This window comes from Pleuronectes platessa, chromosome 9 (genome assembly GCF_947347685.1).
Source record: "Pleuronectes platessa chromosome 9, fPlePla1.1, whole genome shotgun sequence".
NCBI classification, from domain to species: Eukaryota; Metazoa; Chordata; class Actinopteri; order Pleuronectiformes; family Pleuronectidae; genus Pleuronectes; species Pleuronectes platessa.
The window spans coordinates 10601292-10622069 of record NC_070634.1 but is presented as its reverse complement, the minus strand read 5'-3'; the positions used below and the strand labels follow the sequence as shown (position 1 = coordinate 10622069).

General features: G+C 42.1%; 1 protein-coding gene across 1 annotated transcript in view; it reads right to left on the bottom strand.

Annotated features, from left to right (window-relative positions):
• Positions 1–20778, bottom strand: part of yjefn3 (YjeF N-terminal domain containing 3) — a 40448-nt gene that overhangs the window by 5916 nt on the left and 13754 nt on the right. The window contains exons 2-3 of the mRNA XM_053431086.1: positions 7467–7575; positions 460–570 (exon numbers count right to left, since the gene is read on the bottom strand). Of these exons, the coding sequence (XP_053287061.1) occupies positions 460–570; positions 7467–7575 (220 nt within the window). The remainder of the gene's footprint in view (positions 1–459; positions 571–7466; positions 7576–20778) is intronic.

The following is a 20778-nucleotide window of genomic DNA, read 5'->3' as shown; positions in this document are numbered from 1 at the left end:
TGCACTCGAATGAACTGCACTGTGTAAAGAAAAGACAGTCTGTGATGTGTTTGGAGAGGATGGGTCCTGCCTCCAAAAACAAATTGTCAGTGTGTGGCCTGCGAGGGAAACATCGTGGTCATGACATCATATCGTGGCTGCCGCGCGTAAGACGCAGACGGCTTTTAACGAGAGTAACAAAGGCATGATGTCATGGCTGTCTGAGTGGCCTCGCACTGAGGCTAATGGGATAACGTCTCTCAGCAGTTTACAGGAGCAGAAATGAAACTGTGTAAAACCTGTCTTGGGGATCCTGTGTTAGTCCTGTTTATTCCATTGTGATATAATCCATATAATGACTGTGGGAGCACCGGACTGTAATGGATAATTTGTTGTGTCATTAAATCCATTTAGTCTGCTGGAAATCTGGTCTTGTATGATCAGCTGCACTAACGCATGTCTGTACAGTTGTTTACTTACAAATATGCGCAGGTGTCGGGCGCACACCAGCCCAATGGAGCCATTCTGATCGGGACCACAGATCACCAGCACTGTTGGCTGCTTCTTCGCTAGAGAGCTGAGAGGGTAGGCCTGGTGGAGAGAGGACACGAGAGGCAAAGAAAGGGTTAGAGACGAGCTGATGACTGGGCGGATGGAAAGATGTTAGACAAAGAGATAGAAGAGATCTACAGAGAAGAAAAATAGAAAGGGTTAGTGAGACAAAAACAAGAGGACGATCGATGGTCATCAGTGTTCATTGTGATCCCTCGGACTCCAGGCCTCTTATTCATGGCAGGTCATCCTATCTGTGCCTCGGCCTCTGCATCGTGTTCAGAGTGCCTTCCTGCAGCATGCCGCACATGCCAGACAAGGGTGGAAATGGAACCAGCTCCATTGTCTATGAGAAAAAGCCCAATCTTATTAAAATAACCCTGGCAGCATAGGGAGAAAATACCAGTGTCCTTTGCCATGGGATGCTTCCATGTATACGCTACACTTTCCGTCTCTGCCCTGGCTGCAGCGGATTGCTGGCTCCTGCCTCGTCTGCTGGCCACACGTTTCCTTGTAAATCACCCTGGGCCTTCTGAAACAAGGCAGATATATATAGACCTGCGCAACTGTCAACCTGAGAAGACCCTGAACAGAAGTGCGTGTGTGTGTGTCTGTATGTGTTACGTTTTTTTAAAGGTCGTAGCATAATTTCCTGAACCAGAAATAGAACTTGAACCATTTAGGTTTACATTGACGTCAGGAAAACCTGTCTAATTAGAGCCCAATAAATGTTTGTCGGAACACGAGTCGCAAGAGAAAATAGCCTAATCTCAGTCGTAACAGCAGTTTACAGTAACACTTAAGATTACAGCCCACAAATTAAAGTGACACTATTTTCTAAGTATGAGAATGTAAAAAAAAAAAAGGATATTTTTTTAACAAAACAATAAGTTTAAAATTGGCATACTGTTTTATTAGGAGTTTACATATTCACTTATATAACAATGTCGTTGTGGTTGATCAAAAGAATATAATGTTGTGCACCTTTGAATATATACATAAAGTTAAAATGTTTTTTATGCATTTTAAAGGCTTATTTTAGTGATTTGTCAAGATAACATCTCTGTTATTACTTAGGCTAGTAGTCATAATAGTAATGATTATAATAATAATAATAACTTTATTTGAATAGTTTCTTTTCAAAACAGTCGTAACAAAGTGCTTCACAAAGAGGTCAACTAAAATATAAAAGGCAACAAGAAATTTACAAAATACAACATCATTTAAAATTATTGGGAAAAGAAAAGCTTAAAAGAAACATAATAGCTAACAACAAGTAAAATCCATTTAGTAAAAGTGGGTTTTGAGATATGATGGAACTAAACACAACTAAAAAAAATGTTGTATTGTATTTGAAAGGGTAATTACAAGTATTGTAACAAAGTACATGTATGAGGTCTTTGCCCTGTTATTACAAGACTTTTCGTCCCCTTCAACTAATATATTGCAATTTCTTTACATTATAAGTTGCAGGCTGTCAGGCAACTTTTACATAATTCCAATTGAGCTGCTTAATTCACTGTTGTTAATTCTTGGTCCCCTGAGCCTGAATTAGGCCGAAAATTCCTCCACTGCACATAAAGCCCATTAACATCCACTCCCACTAATGTATTCACGGCAGGAGAAAGTTCATATGGAGAAATAGGCCATTCTCCAATTCGGATAATTGGATATAACAAGACTCAAAGTGCATTAACCAGAGCGATGGATCCAGGAGGAGCGACAGCGGCTGTTATCTCCCATCATAACAGCTCAGCTGAGAAATCATCACACGGACTCAATGGGCCACGGGGCTGATGGTAATACCAGGAAAAAGGAGCGGGGAGCGATGGAGAGGGAACAAGAGACAGGAGGTATAGAAACTAAAAGTGTACAACAGTAAATCAGGACAGGCGTTACTTTTCATATCTGATGAGACAGAGGCTTTTGTGACTTTCACACTGTGTAACCTGATCTTAATGATATAACCTCTCAGTGGCACTCACTGCAAATATGTACTCTGTGTGCTAACTTGGAGGGAAATGCTAACTCATCCATATTCAGTATGGGTTTCATCGACTAAAACAAAATATCAGGAGGTTGAACAAACAGAGGTAGCAGACCTGAGCAGCACAAATCTATTTATTTATGTTAACAAGGGACCAAATAGCTGTGTAGTGTGAAAAGGTTTATTCAGACCTCTAACTATTGTCCAACATGCAGCAGCAAGAAGCTATTTTCATCTAATATCCTTCATTAAACCCACCATGAGTTAGTCAAATGGAAGTGGTTTTCCTCAGGAGGTGGAGGAAACCAAATGGGAGCTAAAAGTAGAGTAAATATTAGACTTTAAATCATCTGGTGGACACAAATACAACTCCTGATGAATTTTACCACCGCTCCAAGTCTGCTGGATCCGTTCATGTGCATCAGCATACGATAACTCACATTACCCCTAGGATTAATTATTGCATGTCTGTGGTATCTGTGTTGCTGAAGGTGCTGCTGGGTTTGTTTTGTAAAGGGAAATACTGGCAGGAGGACTGCAGGGTCAATCTTCACACAAATAAGGAATTTCACGACTTCTTTAATCACCATTTTAAAAAACAACTTTCAAGTTGACCTGATGCCTGGTGCTTTTGGATGTGTTACACCCTAATGCTGATAGCATGGCCGAAACAAAAGACAGTTGTATGGATTTATTTCTATATTTTTCTATATTTTTGGGCCATTTCACCTTTACTGATGGGACAGTAACCATGAGATGGGGAGAGAGAGTGGGGAAGATATGCAGCAAAGGGCCAGGTCAGAACCAAACCTGCAGCCACTGAGGACTCAAGCCTCCATCTGCAGGGGGCCATCTCTACCAAGTGAGCCGGTCGTCTAGATTTTCAACAGTGATGATCACTAAATCTCTTTCTTATATCAAGTAACTATCTTAACAGAAGTCAATCCATCCATTATCTAGACTGCATGGCCGTTGAGGGTCGCGCTGGGAGCTGGAGCCAGGCGGCACATCCTTGAGAGGTCGACAGCACATAACAGGACCAACATGAAGAGACAAACAACCATTCACACTACAGTCAATTCAGAGTTGCTTCTTAACCCAACCCCAATCTACATGTCTTTAGACGCTGTAGGAAGCCCAAGTACCTGGAGAAAACTCACATAGACACGGGATAAACAAGTCTATGATACACTTGAATCCAAAATTGTGTGAATTTTTTTACATCAAGTTCAAACTGCATTGACAGCAGACGTTACCACAGTATTGTTTAAGAAAAACGATTTTTCAAAACTCTGTTTGGAAATTGCTCAGATGGTTTCCAGTGTTTGAGATATTTATGATATTTCTGATGTGTCTGCGATCTCTACAAGTGCAGCCAGATGGTTTGTTGCATCTGTTGAGCAGGTTTGTGATTTGTGCTTGCTACTTTTCGTCGGCTCTCCTGCGAAACTTGGTACATCTTGGTTTAGTGTATATATAGTTATATTATAAAACATTACATAAGTGCATCAGGAACAATACTGTTAAACCTAATCCAACTAGAAGAGAGGAACCAGGAGGGTAGGGTCAAGGGCAGAGCAGTGCTGGGACTGACCACAACCACACACACACACACACACACACACGCCTGAAAAATATGCCTCGCTTGATTGCAATACGGTCTCTCAGGGATCTCCGCTTTGATGTAAATGGTAAAGACACATGTGCGTTCACTTTCAATCAACCTGAAACACATACTGATCCTGAAAAAACATTATCAGGGCCCTAAAAACACAAATATACTTCCATATGCAGACAAACAGGGCCTTTAATAGGACACTAGGAGACCAACCTGAAGTCCGGGGGCTCCTGTAAACTATTGGCTAATTTATTGCCGTGTGGTAACAAAAACTTCTTCTGTCTCCACTAAGGTGATGAAAAGCGTCAGACTGATACAGAAACACACACACAGTCTGGGCCTGATGGCTGTGGCTGCTGGAACAGTAAAGGGATTACTTACAGAAAACCTAAAACCAATCTGGCAACCCGAGGTGTAGGTGAGTGTGCGTGAGTGAGCACATGCTCGTTTGTGCGGTGTACTTGGAGGCCAGCAGCAGCAGGCCTGTCGTGAAATCAATGAAATCAGACTGTCTGCGTCTCCTTCTACTGTAATTTTCCTTAAATAGCAGTGATGTCATGTAAGTGGTAGCGTGCTGCTGGCGGCTGTGGGCAGCAGAGATCCACAGCGTCCAGGGCCGTGTTTGTCTAGTAAGGCTACGCTGCTGGGGCTGCTGGTGGAGGGCCCGGCATGGTGCCAGCATGGGGCTGATGATAATAGAGGGGAAGTGGATGTGGTGGGTTTAATCACATACTCACACACAAAGTCTCTGCTTCTGACTGCTGCTGCACACTGCCCGTCTAAGCTTCTACCTCTCTTTGTTTCTTTTTCATGTTCCTCATTTTTCATCTCACTATTGTATTTGTTTTGTTTGTCTGTCGCAGCCCAACAGTGTACTTACTTTCTTTGGTTGAAATTTATTTTTGCTTTATTAAACATTCATAAACCCAATCACCAAAGGTGAAATAATTCAAACCAAAGCAATTGAAATCAGAAAAAAATAAATCGGCTCTGTCAAGCATTAATACAATAATGAATATGTCACACTAGTGCAACAAGCTGTAACCATGACAAAGATACATTTGGTTTGATATTTACATTTAAAGCAAGAGTTACTTTTGCTGTTCTGTTTTGGTCTCCACCAACAATCTGGCTTTTTGGCCACTAAATGTTCAATTTAGCTAATCGCTAACTTTGCTGTTTGGTTGAGCAGTCGCCTGCTACAGCTGGAGTTTGGTGAGGGTTGACAAAGACCAAAACAATGAGCTAAAGTGGTTCAAATACTCAACTATTCAATGTGGGTGATACAAGCACCACCTTTCACAATAAACATTGGGTATTGAGTAATACATCTTTAAAGAGAGCAGGTCATTATTGTATATTAGATCGATATGATGCATGTGCAAAAGATCTATTTATACATATAGAGCAATAGTTTCTCCCTTCTGGCTCAGTTTTGGTCTCCACCAAACCCTGTGGGAAATATCTGTGGGAACTTTCACATTACACATACTCGACTGGTCAATTGTTAATTAAAAATATAGATTAATCTAGCTTTAAAAAGAGCCAGTCAATCAATTATGACACAAATCAATGAGAATTTCCTCAGTCTACTCTTCAGAATCGTATTGGATTTTACATTGATGTTTGCCTCTGGTGTTGGAAATATTATTATAATATCGTACATGGTAAAAAACAACTTTCTTATATTTATTTAAATAATGTCTCAATATGGCCCTTTGTCTTTCTAAAACTGTTAAAGGTGTCTCGTCTATCGGTTGTTACCACCGTCACTTATTTCAGTGGTTTCTGTAACACGTGTGTTTCTGCTTCTGTATGTTTCTCTGTGTCTTTGTCTCCTTCCCCCTCTTCCTGACAGCAACGCCAGGTTTCATGTGTCTTGCAGCTCAGACTCTTATTCATCACGGCCCGCTGAAGAGTCCACTAAGGAAACCAGTGTGGCATGAAACCAAGCCAGTGGTCTGGTCAAAGGGAGCCACATGTGTTCCTAACAGCCCTCATACAGACAGGCAGACACACACACACACACACTCGCCCTCCCTCTCTCTCTTTCTTGGCTCACCCCAGTCCAGATCGCAGCAGCAGAATATAAACTGCGTCCACACCAGAGAAGATGGAGCTGTGGTTCTGGTTCTCGGTGTGGTTCAGGACTGGGAGTGCAGACTGAGCTCAGGTGTTCTGCCCCGAGGCGAGCCGCTCAAATATTTGGAGGTAAATGTCACAGAAAATAAGAACATTTCCTCCTCATAATAATCAGACACTTTGGATGGAAGTTCATGCAAATTAGGGAAAAGTGTAAGTGGCAGCAGCTGTGACTTTTTGCCCTCCTCTAACAATCCAGCAGTCAAAACCGGATCACTGTTGTTTTTCACATTATCTCTGACACAGACTGTGCAGCGGCTTTTCTATAAAACAATAAAGAAAATCTGATGAAATTTGCGACCTCTATGAAACAGTATGCTAACACCGTTAGGGCTATTTAACTGATTTGGTTGGCTGAGGCCTCAGTTTAATTTTATGTGACTGGAGCTTGCGACAGTGCATCTGTGCTGGATTGTTTTATTTGGTAATAAATGTCACAATTAGTGAAAGGAAAATAATAAAATCTGTGTGTAGTGCTGGGCTTTGCTCTAATTTGCAAATACGAAGACAGAGCAGCACAGACGTCAGGGTAAAACTGTTCTCATGACAAACTGCTGTGGCTCGGGGGTTAGAGCGGTCGTCCTCAAACCAAAAGGTCGGCATGCTGAAGTGTCCTTGGGCAAGACACTGAACCCCACATGGCCCCTTCTCATAAGTGCTGCACATAGATGCACTTTATGAATGGTAAAAATGGCCTTTACCATTTACCAGAACATATGATCAAAAATGAAAAATAAATTGGAAATGCTGGTGTGACGGTAGTGGTCAGATAAACACACACAAAAGTACATAAAAACACACGCACATCAGTGTGAATAGCAGCCACTGTTCAGTGGTTAGTGCTGCTGGTTCAATGGACCAAAGATAATAGCTTTAAAAGCACAACAGCATATTAAAAGCATTGGTTCATTGCACATTAAAACCAAACTGCTTGGCCTGTATAAACACGAATGCTTTATCAACCTTCATTTATAGAGATGGTACGTGATTGGGTCCGCCCCTGACCACATCACTAGAGATGGATGGAAATTATGAATGACTCAAAATATCGAAGGAAAAAAAGTAGTTGGGCTTGAGCCGTCTTCTCCTTCACTTACCTCAGGGAAATGAAACGAGGGTAAAATGGAAACTGAGAAGCAAAGACAGATGGACTGACATTTTCTGGAGATGTGGAAGCTGTGTACTGACCTTGGTGATGGCGATGGCGCACGCTTGTCCCCAGATCTCGATCAGCTGCTGTTGTCCAAACCTGTAGTCCCTCACCAGCTCTGTCTCGATAGCTGCCGCCTCCTCTTTGCTGTGGGACACAGAGCAGCAGGGTGAGAAAGAGATGCAACGTGTTTGTTCATCGTTAGCATCCAAACAAACACTCTGAGCCTCGTGCATGATTCATTATCTGCAATGTCTGTGTACTTTGCTTTCATTGGATCTTTTCACTCTTTTTGGTTTACATTCATTAACTTCCATATCAACCAACACTGTTATAACAATGTCATAAAACAAACCCAGACACACTCTCTATGTGTATAAATTGTGATTGGATTATATTATGTACATTTTTATTAATTTTTTCTATTCCCTATTTTTCGTATGGTTTTGTTTGAGTATATTGTTACAATGTATCATCTGGTTTATCATGTGCCTGATAGTTTGCTGCTGTGATAGAGGAGTTTCCCTCCATCCAGCCATCCATGTAGCACTGCTGTATGCTACACCTTTCTATCTCACAACATTCACACAAAGCAATCACTTTGGGGGTGAGTGTCTTGCCCGACAACACTTTGGACAAGCGGACTGGAGGAGCCAGGGATCGAACCACCGTGGATGACCTCATGAGCCACAGCTGTCTTATTCATATTGAAAATATTCCTAATGCAATGAGCAGTGTTACATCTCTGCTGAATGCAAGATAGTCTTTTTTATTTGCTTGTTAGTTTTGTTACATTAAGGAAGTTTACCGTTAACATTTATACTTAATTTTTAACAAATTGTCAATGATGAAACTGTAGTTTTATAGTATTAATTACTTGTTTTTCCACCTCTGGTCTGTTTAATTGGTTTGCCCTGCCAATATATATTTCCCAACTGTTTGTCATTAGTAAGGTCAGTTCCGTGTTGAGGTCTAAGCTCCTCTGTTGCCGTTTATTTTTATGTATTTTCAGTTTTGTTCCATTTGTGGATTCATTTCAGGGCCTAGTTTGGTTGATAATCACTTTGTGTATTGTTTCTTCTCATTTCGGGAGTAAATGAAAAACAGTTTTTAAATCCAAAACCCTGATTCTGGTGTTTCTCTGCTACATCTATAAAGCAGCAGGCCAACACTACCACGGGCATTTACAAAGGGACTTTCTGTTTTTACATGACACATAATTTGTCTGTTTACATACGGTGTCAAACGCTCATTATAGATGATCGGCTGAAGTTACAAGTGCGGCCGGAAGGTTTTTAAGAGACACATGCATGAGTCAAGGTCTTCTCATAACAAACCTTAACAGCGTCTGGGAAATGTGGCCATGAAACTCAACAGTACAATTACACATTTGTGTGTGTGTGTGAAGTACAGTTGAAGGAAACAACCTAAAGTTTATGTACAAGTTCGGACATTATTTACAAACAGTTTATATGTGTGTTCAAATATCCTTCCAAACCGATCCCCAGAGGTGTGTGTCTGTGTGTGAATGTGTGTGATGGATGCAGTTAGCCTCACAAAGCAGTGGGCAGGAGACATTGCACAGTGCTGTCGCCTGTTAGTCAGAATGTAAAGAGCAGGAAGAGGCTGAGGGGGAAATCCACCCTGCGTACCCTCATCTTTTAACATTCTGAAATATCCCTATTACTCTACAGACACCTGGTGGTCGTCCTCTGTACTGCATGACCTGAACCCTGAAATTGCCACTTTCAAATTGTCTTCATTATTGTGCTGTGCTGCTTAATTACTCCAGAGTCATTCGAGTGAGATGGATATTTGTGTCAAACTTATTAAAAATCATTTTTTCAGAGTGCTGCTGAACAATAAGGGCAAATGGAAGGAGGATCAATGGACAAAATCAATGTTGTGCTTTTAATCAGCACCGACTCAACAGGGTCACTCCATCTCAGAGAAGTTCAAGGGCTGTGTGCGTGTGTGTGCGTGTGTGTGTGTGCACTGATCCTGATGGTAAATTGAACCTCCTTAAACAGAAGATTCATATTATTCCATAGTTAAACATGTACATAATCAGAGCACAGAATAGCTCCACAGCAGATTATTTTTTAAATGGATTTGCAGTGAGGTCAGCACTTGCAGTATACTTATGCACACAACCATCATTGTAACTGTAATAAAATAATTTCAGCTTTCATGCAGTGCAAAAATAATAACGCTGGCCAAGGCTGTTGCGTCATAACTATTGTGCAGCTTCATCCATTTTCCAGGAAGACAAATCACTGTTGCTGTTCTGTTTGTGCAGAACAATTACAGTGAAGGACTGTATCTGAATATCTATATAATGTGGCCTTGCTCTTGTGTGTGTGCGCGTGTGTGTGTGCGTGTGCAGGCAAGCCAGTGTTTCTAAGTGGGGCTCCTGGCATTTACCTGAGCCAGTGGTGCGACAGCAGCTGTCACCCACAGCTCACCTCAGGGAAGTTTCCTGAGTCGGTGTGACAAGTTGATCTTTGGAAAGTTCACCTCGGTCCACAGGGTTCGCTCTGTGTTCCGCTGCACCCATTAGCACCAGAGCTTCTTGCCGTTTTCCCTGAGCTGAATTGATTCTACAACAGGACTGGGAATTGAATTTGTCTGCCTTTAAGGGTCGGCGGAGAAAAGCCCGCCGATCGATGTGTTGTTATTTTTGGGTGGAGAACCTAGGAGCAGTGCTGCTACTTGAACAGGCCACTACTATTCATCCTTAACCTTGCTGACCGTACAAAGTGCTGTGGGTGTTCCGGCTTTAGCCAGGCGGTGCAGCCACAAGGGAGCAGCACAGTGTTCAGGATGGAAGACGGCTGACACACACTGCATGTGTGTTTTTTCTTTCACCATTTACCATGTCTGATCCTGCTGATAACAATCTTTATCAGGCATTTATTTACTTGAAGCTACTGAAGGACACTGGATACCTTAATATAACCTATTATTCCATTTAAATGTGCAAGTAGCTTCTGAGGCTAAAGGAAAGTGGGCAAGCAGCTATATGTCACCCAGACCTAGATTTAAGAAAACTAAACTAGCACACAGGCTTTATTCTCACACACGCACACGCACACACACACACACACACACACACACACACACACACACACACACTGGAGATGCTGCTGACCCCATTTTAGTTTGAAAGTAAGGTGCATAATTCTTTACTGGACAGGCAGAAACAGAGACGTTTGAAAACGATGCTGTAAATAACTGCTTGCTTTTGGGGTCTTTCTGGTCATCGGTGTAGAGCTCAACATGGATAATAAATTGCAAACGTTGACCCTGTTGTCTTTGCTAACAGCTATTTTACAATGATGTAACTGCTTACATGCGTGGGGGAAGAGTAAATACTCAGTGGCATGCCCAGTGTGCACGAGTGGTCACGTGATATGCGTTGTCAGGCATGTTAAGTGTGGACAGGGATTCAAACTGATAACAGACCCAAAACATGTGGACAGAGATGTTTTAGTTTGAAGATGCCATTTAACAGGTTCTTCTCCATATCCCTTCTTTCCACCGAGTTTCATAGTAATGCAGTAATTTTTGCATAATCTTGTTCACAAACCAACAACTGAAATGACGGGTGAAAACATAATCTCCCTGGTGGAGGTAATGAGCTCTTATGAGTAGTTGCTTCTGTTGCACCAGTCATGCAGCAGCCTGCGGCCTCTCCCCACTGGGAGAGATGATTTCCCCGAACGCTGGGGTGTGATGTGCTCCTGCAATATGTCATATTCATTGTAGCACTGCTCAACTGTGATCACAAGCTGCTTAATGAGTCTGTTTACTTTACACATGAGATAACGTAAAATGAAACTTTAATGGCCCCTGTGGGGAAATTGCCACACTGCAGCAGTACAAGACAGACGCATGTACTGCAAAAATAATAATGATTTTAGAAGTGATCGAATGGTGGAGGGGTCATAAAAACACAGAAATGAAAAATGATGTCGAGCAATCACAAAGTTATCCTTCATAATACCTTCTTATTGTTTCTGCAAAGTCTAAGCATATTAGTTGTTAAAAAAAACATAATTAAAAAAATGTAGCTATAGAGCTGTAAATGGAGAATCCGACATATTACACAATCCAGCACAACAGCACTACGACAGATCAGCACACAAACACGCCCATGTAATGCCGACCTTTATAACACGTTACTTTATATATTCTGAAGCTGTGAAGTGTCCTTGTATCATGAGAGATGAGAACTCCACCTGTTATCAGTAGTGCTGCTGTTTTCTAGCTCTGAAAGACTGAAATAGCCACATTTCACCACCCCCTCCCTCTCTGTTTGCCTAATTTCCACCTTTCCAGGAGGATCTGCTGGTGAGATATGGAGCCGAGCTGAAATAACCTAATGTCTTTTACGATCCAGATTTAAATGCAATAAAAAATCACAGAAAACTCACCTTTTTTTTTTTTTTTGCTCCCTTTCCTACAAGTTTAACGGAACAATTCTATGACACTTTTATTTCATTAGGGACGTTCTTTCAATGTTCTTTAAATATTTGAATCTGATTTATCCACGGTGCCGCCCCTGTCTTATCTACCTACTCCAGATATCCTGTTGGGTAATTAACTGAATTGTACCCACCACAGTAAAAGGCCAGGTGCAGTGGGAACTGTCGTGGTGTGTTTAAGAGCAGGTAATAATTAGTCCGACTTCTGCTGTGGAGGGGACAGAAAGAATGGAAACACTGTTATTAGGTTCCATCTTCCCTCCTCTCCTCCACTGTCTGTCCACCTCCTGCTGCATTAACGTAGCCCTCAACTACCTCTGAAGTATCCTTCAGGCCTTTTTAAACACTAATAAGCAGCGCAACAAAGGGCATCTTGATAACAGGGAAACTGTGACATTTCCATAGAATTTAACGTCGTCTTTGTTGCTGTCTATCACAGTGAATTGAAAATGGGGCCTAAATATATCTTTCCATGCACATATATATATATATAAATATATATTTATTTAAATATCTACTTGAAATGTTTTGTGTTTGTTACAGCTGCTGTTCTACTGAATAGCCACAAGCATCAGTGGAAACTCAAATCCTCAGCATGACTCAACATCTCAGGAATAGACTTAGAATAATATCTCGTTTGATGTATGTCACAGCTATATGTATACGTCTGCTCTTAATTCAGGCTAATAATATCATTTAAAAATTGTATAAGATTCTCATGATGACAAATGGGATATTGTATTGAACCCTGGTAAATATCGAAGAAGCTTCTGCACTGTGATGCTGAAATGGCTTGACTTGAATGTGCATCACATTCTGAAGACCCCGCAGTTATCTCCACGCTGATTTTCCCTTTCAGTCACACACCTTGTTCTCATTTGATCCCCAACTCGTTCTCCCTGGTTTGCCCTTATTCATTTTGGTCCTCCGTCTTCCTCTGCCTCTCTCGACCTCGTTTTTTCTCCATCCTCTGCCTCTGCTCTGCTTCACACTTCACTGAGCCAGGGTGACGGCAGATGGAGGGGTGACAGTAAAAGATGCGTGCAGAGAGAAAGAGAAAGAGAGAGAACAGAGGCCGAGAGAGAACATGGGAGATGACTCACCCTGGCTGATGTAATTTGTTTTGTGGGTTTTACATCAATACCTGAAGAATGCCTTTAGAGGAAAATTGCAGAATGCAACTATAGAGGTGAGGCTGCAGACCTGTCATCACTACCCTGCAATAATCTCATTATAAACACGCAGCCTCGTTCCAGCTAAAAGGTTTTGGTGGTAATATTGGCATCATGCTGATGGACAGTCGTGGTTATGTTCTCCGCAGCATTACAGCATGCACTATGTTGCTGGCAGAATGGATCCCCTGCTATCTAACCAGATTATCTGTGGGTTTTTCCCAGGTGTGGTTGTGCATCTAATTGTGTGTAATAGTGTCATATCAGGACACCTTTCATCATCAGGTAAGCCTCCTGGAGGGGGCCCCTAGGAAGTCCTGCAGCCTCCAGCTAGGAGACCATGTTACAGGGAATAATGGGGGGGGGGGGGGCTGGGTGGTTCGTCCTCATTCAGTAAAATGAGATTAAAATAGAAAAGGACATTTATAAAGGCTTCAGTGGGAACACCATAAGAGAGGGGTGCATCCGGGGAGCGGTTTTCTGAAACCAAATACTCGCAATAACATGAAAAAGCACTATTTCTGTCTGTGAAAGATAAAAGTACAATAACTCAAACACAACAAATAAGAAACAGATGGTTACATGAACTTAGCTCAATAACCAATGAGCCACAGAGATTTTTGTCTGAGTGTATGAGTGTGTAAGTGGGTATGTGTGTATCTGTCTAGACTTTCTAGTGTATAGTTTATATGATGGGTTTTTGATGTACCTGGCTAAATGAGACAGATTTTATTTAAAGTTATATATTTGCAAACACAAAACACAAATCATGTCTGCAGATTAAAATGTGTCCTTTAAGGCACATTCACATGATTGACCCTGGTACTTTTGTGCATTAATGTGCATTCTCTCATTGGAAATAGAATTGAGACAAGTGAGTGGGGCTCACTACAACTGCTATGGAGTCAAATAAGTATCATTAACATTATGACCTTTGGAAAATGTTCATAAATGTTTTCACAGCTTGCAGTTATATGAGATATCACCTTGAGTGAGCAAATAAACATTTGTAAAATTGTAACAGAAAACTAAATCTCATAAATTCAAGTTTTTTATTTTATTTTCTCAGTTATCTTCTGACCACAGACAAAGAGACGACTGCACCTGACCCTGGACCAACCATTGACACCGCCGCTCTACCTGATCAAGCAAATTGTCAGTTATCTATGTTTTTATTGTTATGATTCTACTTATGTTACTAAAATATAATTCTCATACACACTTTATTATATTTATAGGCTTTTCTTAATAATAATATTCATCTGGCTTTATACTGTATTACTCTTTGGTTCCATACTTTTTCTACTATACTATGTTTCATTTGTTATACTGCTTTAACATCTAAACATGCATCCTACTCTATCTTATAAATGTCTTTGTCTGTTATTATGAATTGTTTGTATTTGCCAATTTTGTTAATTTTTCTCAATGAGTGAGCAACGTGTTGATTGGTTAGTCAGAACAGTGTAAATACATTGTTAAACATATTCCTGCACAAATGTTTCTTACACATGCACAAAATATTTCTTTAGTGGCAAATATTTAAAACATGCATTCAGATATTTTTTTTACGTGCAAAAAAAGGTGGTGTAGAACTGCAGGCTGTGAAATTATCTGTGGACACACAAACTCAAAATATGAATCACTGTTACTCAAAGTCCCTTGTTTAGATTTTTAGAAGCCATAAGATACATAGTGTTTTTCAGGGAGGGGCAGGGGCTGCAGCAGTGGGAGTGTGTCATAAACAGCCTCAGCTGGCAGATAGGAGCTGCTCCTCCATATGGTCCCTTTCTAACTGCCCAGTATGAACCCCTTCATACTGCTCAATTCTTATCCAATCAGGATGCATGATTCACTTTGTTTCATGTCTCCTTTGGTAATAATTTAGCCCTGGCTATACGTAATTTGTGTGTGTGTGTGTGTGCATGTGTCTGTGTGTGTATGTGAGACACAGAGGGACACAATCACATCCATACGACGTCTTCACCGGCATCATTCGTTCAAATCCGGCTTAATCAGTTTATCTGTCTGCTCGTGTTCCTCATATCCGGTACAACGAGACGGACATTCTTTAGATGATGTGAATCAGTGGCTCCTGCGTTTTGCTCTCATAACTCATGGTGTCACAGAGCAGCCATGCACCTGTGGACATGAAAACATGGATGGATTATTTTGAGCCGAAAGCCACAGGTGCTGGCAGGCTCATGTAAGTGCTTTATTTCCTCTGTGTGAGTGTCCTCAAGATGCTAATGTCCATCCGTGAATCAGCTTTACTTCTCCCTCATATTTAGATGTCATGTGGCTGTTATCTAGATGGAGGAGCATCCATCCAGACACACACACACACACACACACACACACATACACATACACATGCATATATAGCACACGCAAATGCATGCAATCAGAAATATATACACACCCCCACTTGACCACAGGTTGCAACACCCTGTGGCCTCCTGAGTGCTCCTTAATCCTTCCACTTTATCCAGAATAGCCACCTCCGCCTCGGCTTTAAACCCTGCACCCCCGCTCTGAGGCCAGGGGCCATCAGCATCACAAATTGCATATTGTCACATCCGATTCCTTTTCACTGTCGCTGGGTCTCGTCCTCTAGGTACTGGAGATGGAGCACAGTGGCTAACACGATCACACGAACTATCAAAATCCTTTCAATCATATCTTTTGATTAGAGCTTCAATTCCATACTGTTTATTTTATTGAGTTTAGATGGGAAAAGGTTGACCTCATTTCTCTCACAAGAGTGTCCCTTATGCACATCCCTGGTGCCATAGCAACAAAGTTGCAATAATAATCATCATAAATAAATTGTTCACTAGGTCTTGTGTCAAAGGAAAAGGAGACTTGCATTCAGTAGCTCACCATAGAAATACATTTCAACATCGACCAGATCAGCAGTCACATTTTCACAGACAATTCCTACATCGATATGGACACATGCTGAGACACTACTGGATGTGGTTTGGGGATTGGATTTGCAGTGCTTTTTAAATCAATTCATAATGAGATTGTTGTCCCATGTCTGAACGAGGCTTTTGACTTCTTTTCTTCAATTATTATGGCAATTTTCCCTATCATGAAAGTATAAAGTATAATCAATATGTTGAATGACAACGTGTGAAGAGAAAGTTGTCGTTGTGATGAAACTGCAGAAAAATATTATCCAACTCTCTAGTTCCTCTCGGCGCTACAGAGTATTTCAGTGTGTTTCTTTGTGCTAACAGTTTAGCTATAGAGTCCAGACAGATAGTTAGTCATACTAATAATAGCTTGAATTTATATAATACCTGTCAAAAGACCCAAGGATGCTTTACATGTGTCAGTGGGGACAAAAAGAAGAGAAAAGAAGAGAAAGTAATTTGCACAGAAAAGGACAGAAATAAACAGCACTACTGGCAGGGTGGAGCACTAACTCAGGCCAAAGGCCTTAGTGAGCAGGTGGTGTTTGAACAGTTTTTTAAAGATGTCCAGAGATGCAGCATTGCGGATTTGGCGGGGAGAGAGTTCCAGAGGCGGGGGGGGCTGCGACACAGAGGGCTCTGTCTCCAAAGGATCTCAGCTTGGTGTTGGGGATGGAGGAGGTCAGTTAGATATGGTGGGGCTAGGGCATGGAGGGATTTATAGTTGATGCAGGCTTTGATGGGGAGCCAGTGAGATGAATGAGGGTCGTGGTGATGTGCTGCCAGAGTTAAGTGAAGGTGAGAACCCTGGCGAGGTGTTCTGCACATACTGAAGTCTGTCTCCATTACAGTTATCCAGGCGGCAGGTAATGAAGGCATGAATGAGGGTTTCTGCCACGGAGTCGGGGAGTGAAGGCCGGAGCCTGGAGATGTGTTTTAGATTTAAGAAGGCGAATCGGTGACAGGATTTGATGTGGGATTGGCAAGAAAGGGGGCGGAGTCAGGAATGACACACAGGTTGGGGACCTCGGGGGATGGAGCAGCAGTCAGTGACCAGGAGGAGATCTCCAACCACAACCATGAGCTCAGTCTTCTTACTGTTAAGTGTATGGCTAGCTGGTGAACATAGTGGAAGATTAAGTAGCCAAAGAGACAGATATTTCTCTCAGGAGCTGGTGGAGATCATAAAATAAAGGTATATGTCTTTTACATATACCTTAATAACTATTGCAGCTGATATTGCATCATATTGGCTGGACAACAAATTCACCAAATCAACTCAACAGCTGTTAATACAACATTTAAGAATGTCCTTAAGTCCCTAAGAAAAACTGTTATTACAGGTGAAACAATGTTTTCTATTGGCTACTTTCCCTACACAGCCATCAATTTCATAGCACGCCTTGAACCGGGGAGGAACTTCCTTTTCACCCAATAGTGACGACTTCATGTGTTAAAGCATTCAAGCACAAGTACAAGGACACAATCCCTCAACTAATACCCACAAATATTGCCAGATGTGTTTGTTACAGGCACCAGCTCTTGCACCATTCTCTCATTCTCCACAAGTTCCACAACGTCTGCTCAGTGGTTAAACTTTCATTTTAACCACTGAGGTAATCCCGGACACATAAATCTGGCCAAATGCAATCAGATGTTAGTATACTAAAATAGAAAAACGCACAGAGCCACGGTTGTTGTGCCAGCTGGAGCTGAGAGAGGCATGGAGGTGTCGAGGAAGCGGTCCCCACCATGCAGCGATCATCATGAGTACTGGCTGTTCGAGCCAACAATCAAATGGTATCTTCCCCATCTTCTCCGGCAGCTCGGAGCGTTCCCCTACATGATTGAATAATGGGTCTTGGATTTTTTTGCGAGGCTAAGATGCAGCGTAGACTCGGATTGAAAAAAAATATAACTCCCTTATCATTCTATAAGATTGCGATGAAAATGAAAAATTTGTAAGCAGAGGCAAAGACAGCGAGGTCTATTATGACACCCTAATGAAAGCAAGTGAAGGATAGACAGGGAAGGTGGAGAGGCAGAGGACAAGGGAGCAGCGGAGAAAGTGACAGGGCATAATTAGATCTGCTGCCACCGGCATGACTGAGACAAGGGAGGAAGACTAATACAACCCTGCCACGACCAGGGCGCTCTTCCTCCAGCCCTCTCCGCTGGATGTGGCTAAATAAATACTTTACTCCCAGTGCATAATGCTTTAATGTGGCAGCATGAGACAATGTTTAATCAGTGTCAGTGATCTTATCATTATGTGGCTAATGTTGACATCAAATTGATAGAACCACTGAAACCGACCAGTGGTGAGCAACATTCTGTTTGTGGTTATTCAGATGGGTCTATAATCTCATGAGGCCTCTGTCTATGGCATTTACACCCATTTGGCTCCAGATGTCACGGCTGGTTAGCTGCAGGAAACGGGGAGTCAGAGTGGGGGAAGCATAGAAGGAGGACAAAAATAGAGCAGGAAAGGATATAGCAAGACAGAAGAGGACACGAGTCCACATATTTACACATATGTACACACTGCTACATAGGGAGATATGAGGACTATTGTAGATTTAATAACGTTAATAACTGCTTGTTCACAAATGTAATGCGACCAATTTTTTAAGTAAAAGCAGTGAAATTCTCAATAATGATATCTTATAATGTGAAGTGCAGCTAAAATCAATTCATTGAATTCTAACATGCTGCATCCTGCCGTTCACACTATATTTATATTTTTACACCTTAATGGAAATATATCTTGGCAAAGTCTCTCCCGATTTCTTTGCACCCCAGTACGATGACAATAGAGAACTTGAATCTTGAATCAAACTCAAAACTTGTTGGTAAGGGTGTTGCATTTTGGGTAATGTAGGTACACGATTTTTCGAGAAGGAATTATTTGTGCAATAAAAAGAAGACGCATATCCCTATCAAAGGGCTGCATCTTTGGATCATATGATTGCATTAATCTGACCTTTACTTGACTAGTTTTACTGCAATGTGACTGTGACCTTTATTTTTCTTTATTGGTTCATTTGACCTCTTTCAAACAGAGGCTGAACCTTGAGTGGATGCCACTCTTGCTCCTACACTGCCAGCTCCTTCTTCGGGGGCGGGGGGGCATCAGGGCAGGTTCAGCTGAAAAATGAAGGATTCACAAAGAGGCCTACAGGTCTCACATTATTCTGTCAGTTCTGACAGTGATCACAGAGTGAGGATTTTGTTGTATTCTGTTCTATTTAATGCTCAAGACAGAAAAAACATATGATTACTGCTTAACAACTCAAACTATGGGCCCCCAAATTGAGCAATACAGCCGATGAATCCATACATTCAGAATTATTTTTATGAAATGTGTCTGTTGCGGATGGAAGTCCAGCAAAGCATGTAGCCTTGTTTCATCTTTGGATACAAAAGACAACTGATCCAACTAATCTCCTCTTCCTGCTTGCACTTTTTATGGATTGTATTATTATTTTGTAGCATCGCCAATAAAAAAGCAAGATGAGAGAATCCCCGAGCAAAGCCAGGGGAGGACAAAAGGAACACATCTTCTGCAGCTGAAAACTCTTCACTTTTCTTTGAACTCCCCACTCATAAATTGTTCAATCTCTTCCTGCCTAATCATCCAATGATGGAAACAGAAAACACTCAGATCGGAAAGAGTCGGGAGCACCTCAGTGAGCTGTCAAAGCCTCAATCCCTCAATAGTGCCATCTCTCAATTTCTCCCGCCCTCGTGTTTAGCCAAAAGCCTTCACACCATGCAAGAATTGGTTTCTGACACAGCAGCAGACCCACACAAATGCACCTGCACGTACACACACACACACAGACACGCACAATGCACAGGCTGTGTATAATTGATGAGCACAGCGGTAGCGGGAATCATGAGAGGACCAGAGAGCCATCACATTGAAATTGGCATTCGGCCGACCTTTCGCAGCCATGCCGCCATGTGTGTATGCATGCGAATGTGTGTGTGTGCGTGGGCACTTGTGTGTGGGAGTGTTTACGACCCATAGGTGGCAGGGGGGATGTTTGAGAGCTGTAAAGACACGGAGGATAGTGGCAGAGATGATGAAGAGAGTATTCTTCAGGGGTCCTTTGAGCGAAAACAACAATGATGTTGGGAGAGATGAAAATAATGCTGAGACGTGAGACAGGAGTCGCCTCTAATGAGAACGGAGCAGCAGCAATATCAACCTGAACAAAACAGGAGAGACCGGCCTCGCAGGATCGGAGGGATGTGAGTCAATCGCTCAAACATGAACCTCTCCTCCGGTGGCATTTCACATGAGCAATTAGTGGCAGGATGTTGTGTTATTCACACGTAATCACCTCACGCATGCAACAGCTTCACGACTCCACAAATGCATATTAAATTCTAGCTGCCACTCAAACTTGGTCCTGGCTCCAGACTGGCCGTTGGCGTCGTCCCTCGCTAAAAGGCGAGCGTGTCTTTTAAAGGTCTGCATGTGCGCTCACAGGCCCGGCTGTAATGTATGCACATGTGGCATTTCCCATACATTAGGAACAGAATGTCATACAAGCTGTGCAGCCCGGGGAGCCTAGCGGGGCGTGCTGGGTGAGATTTGGTGGATTTCTGTGTGCCTGTGCGCATGTGTCTGTGTGAGTCCCTAAACAAGGTGCTCAGGTTTAAACGGAAGAGAGTTGAATCAATCTTCATCACCTCCCTCTTTATTGGTTGGTAAAAGAGCAACAGCAGGGCTGGGGGGGGGGGGGGGTTCAGATGTTACAT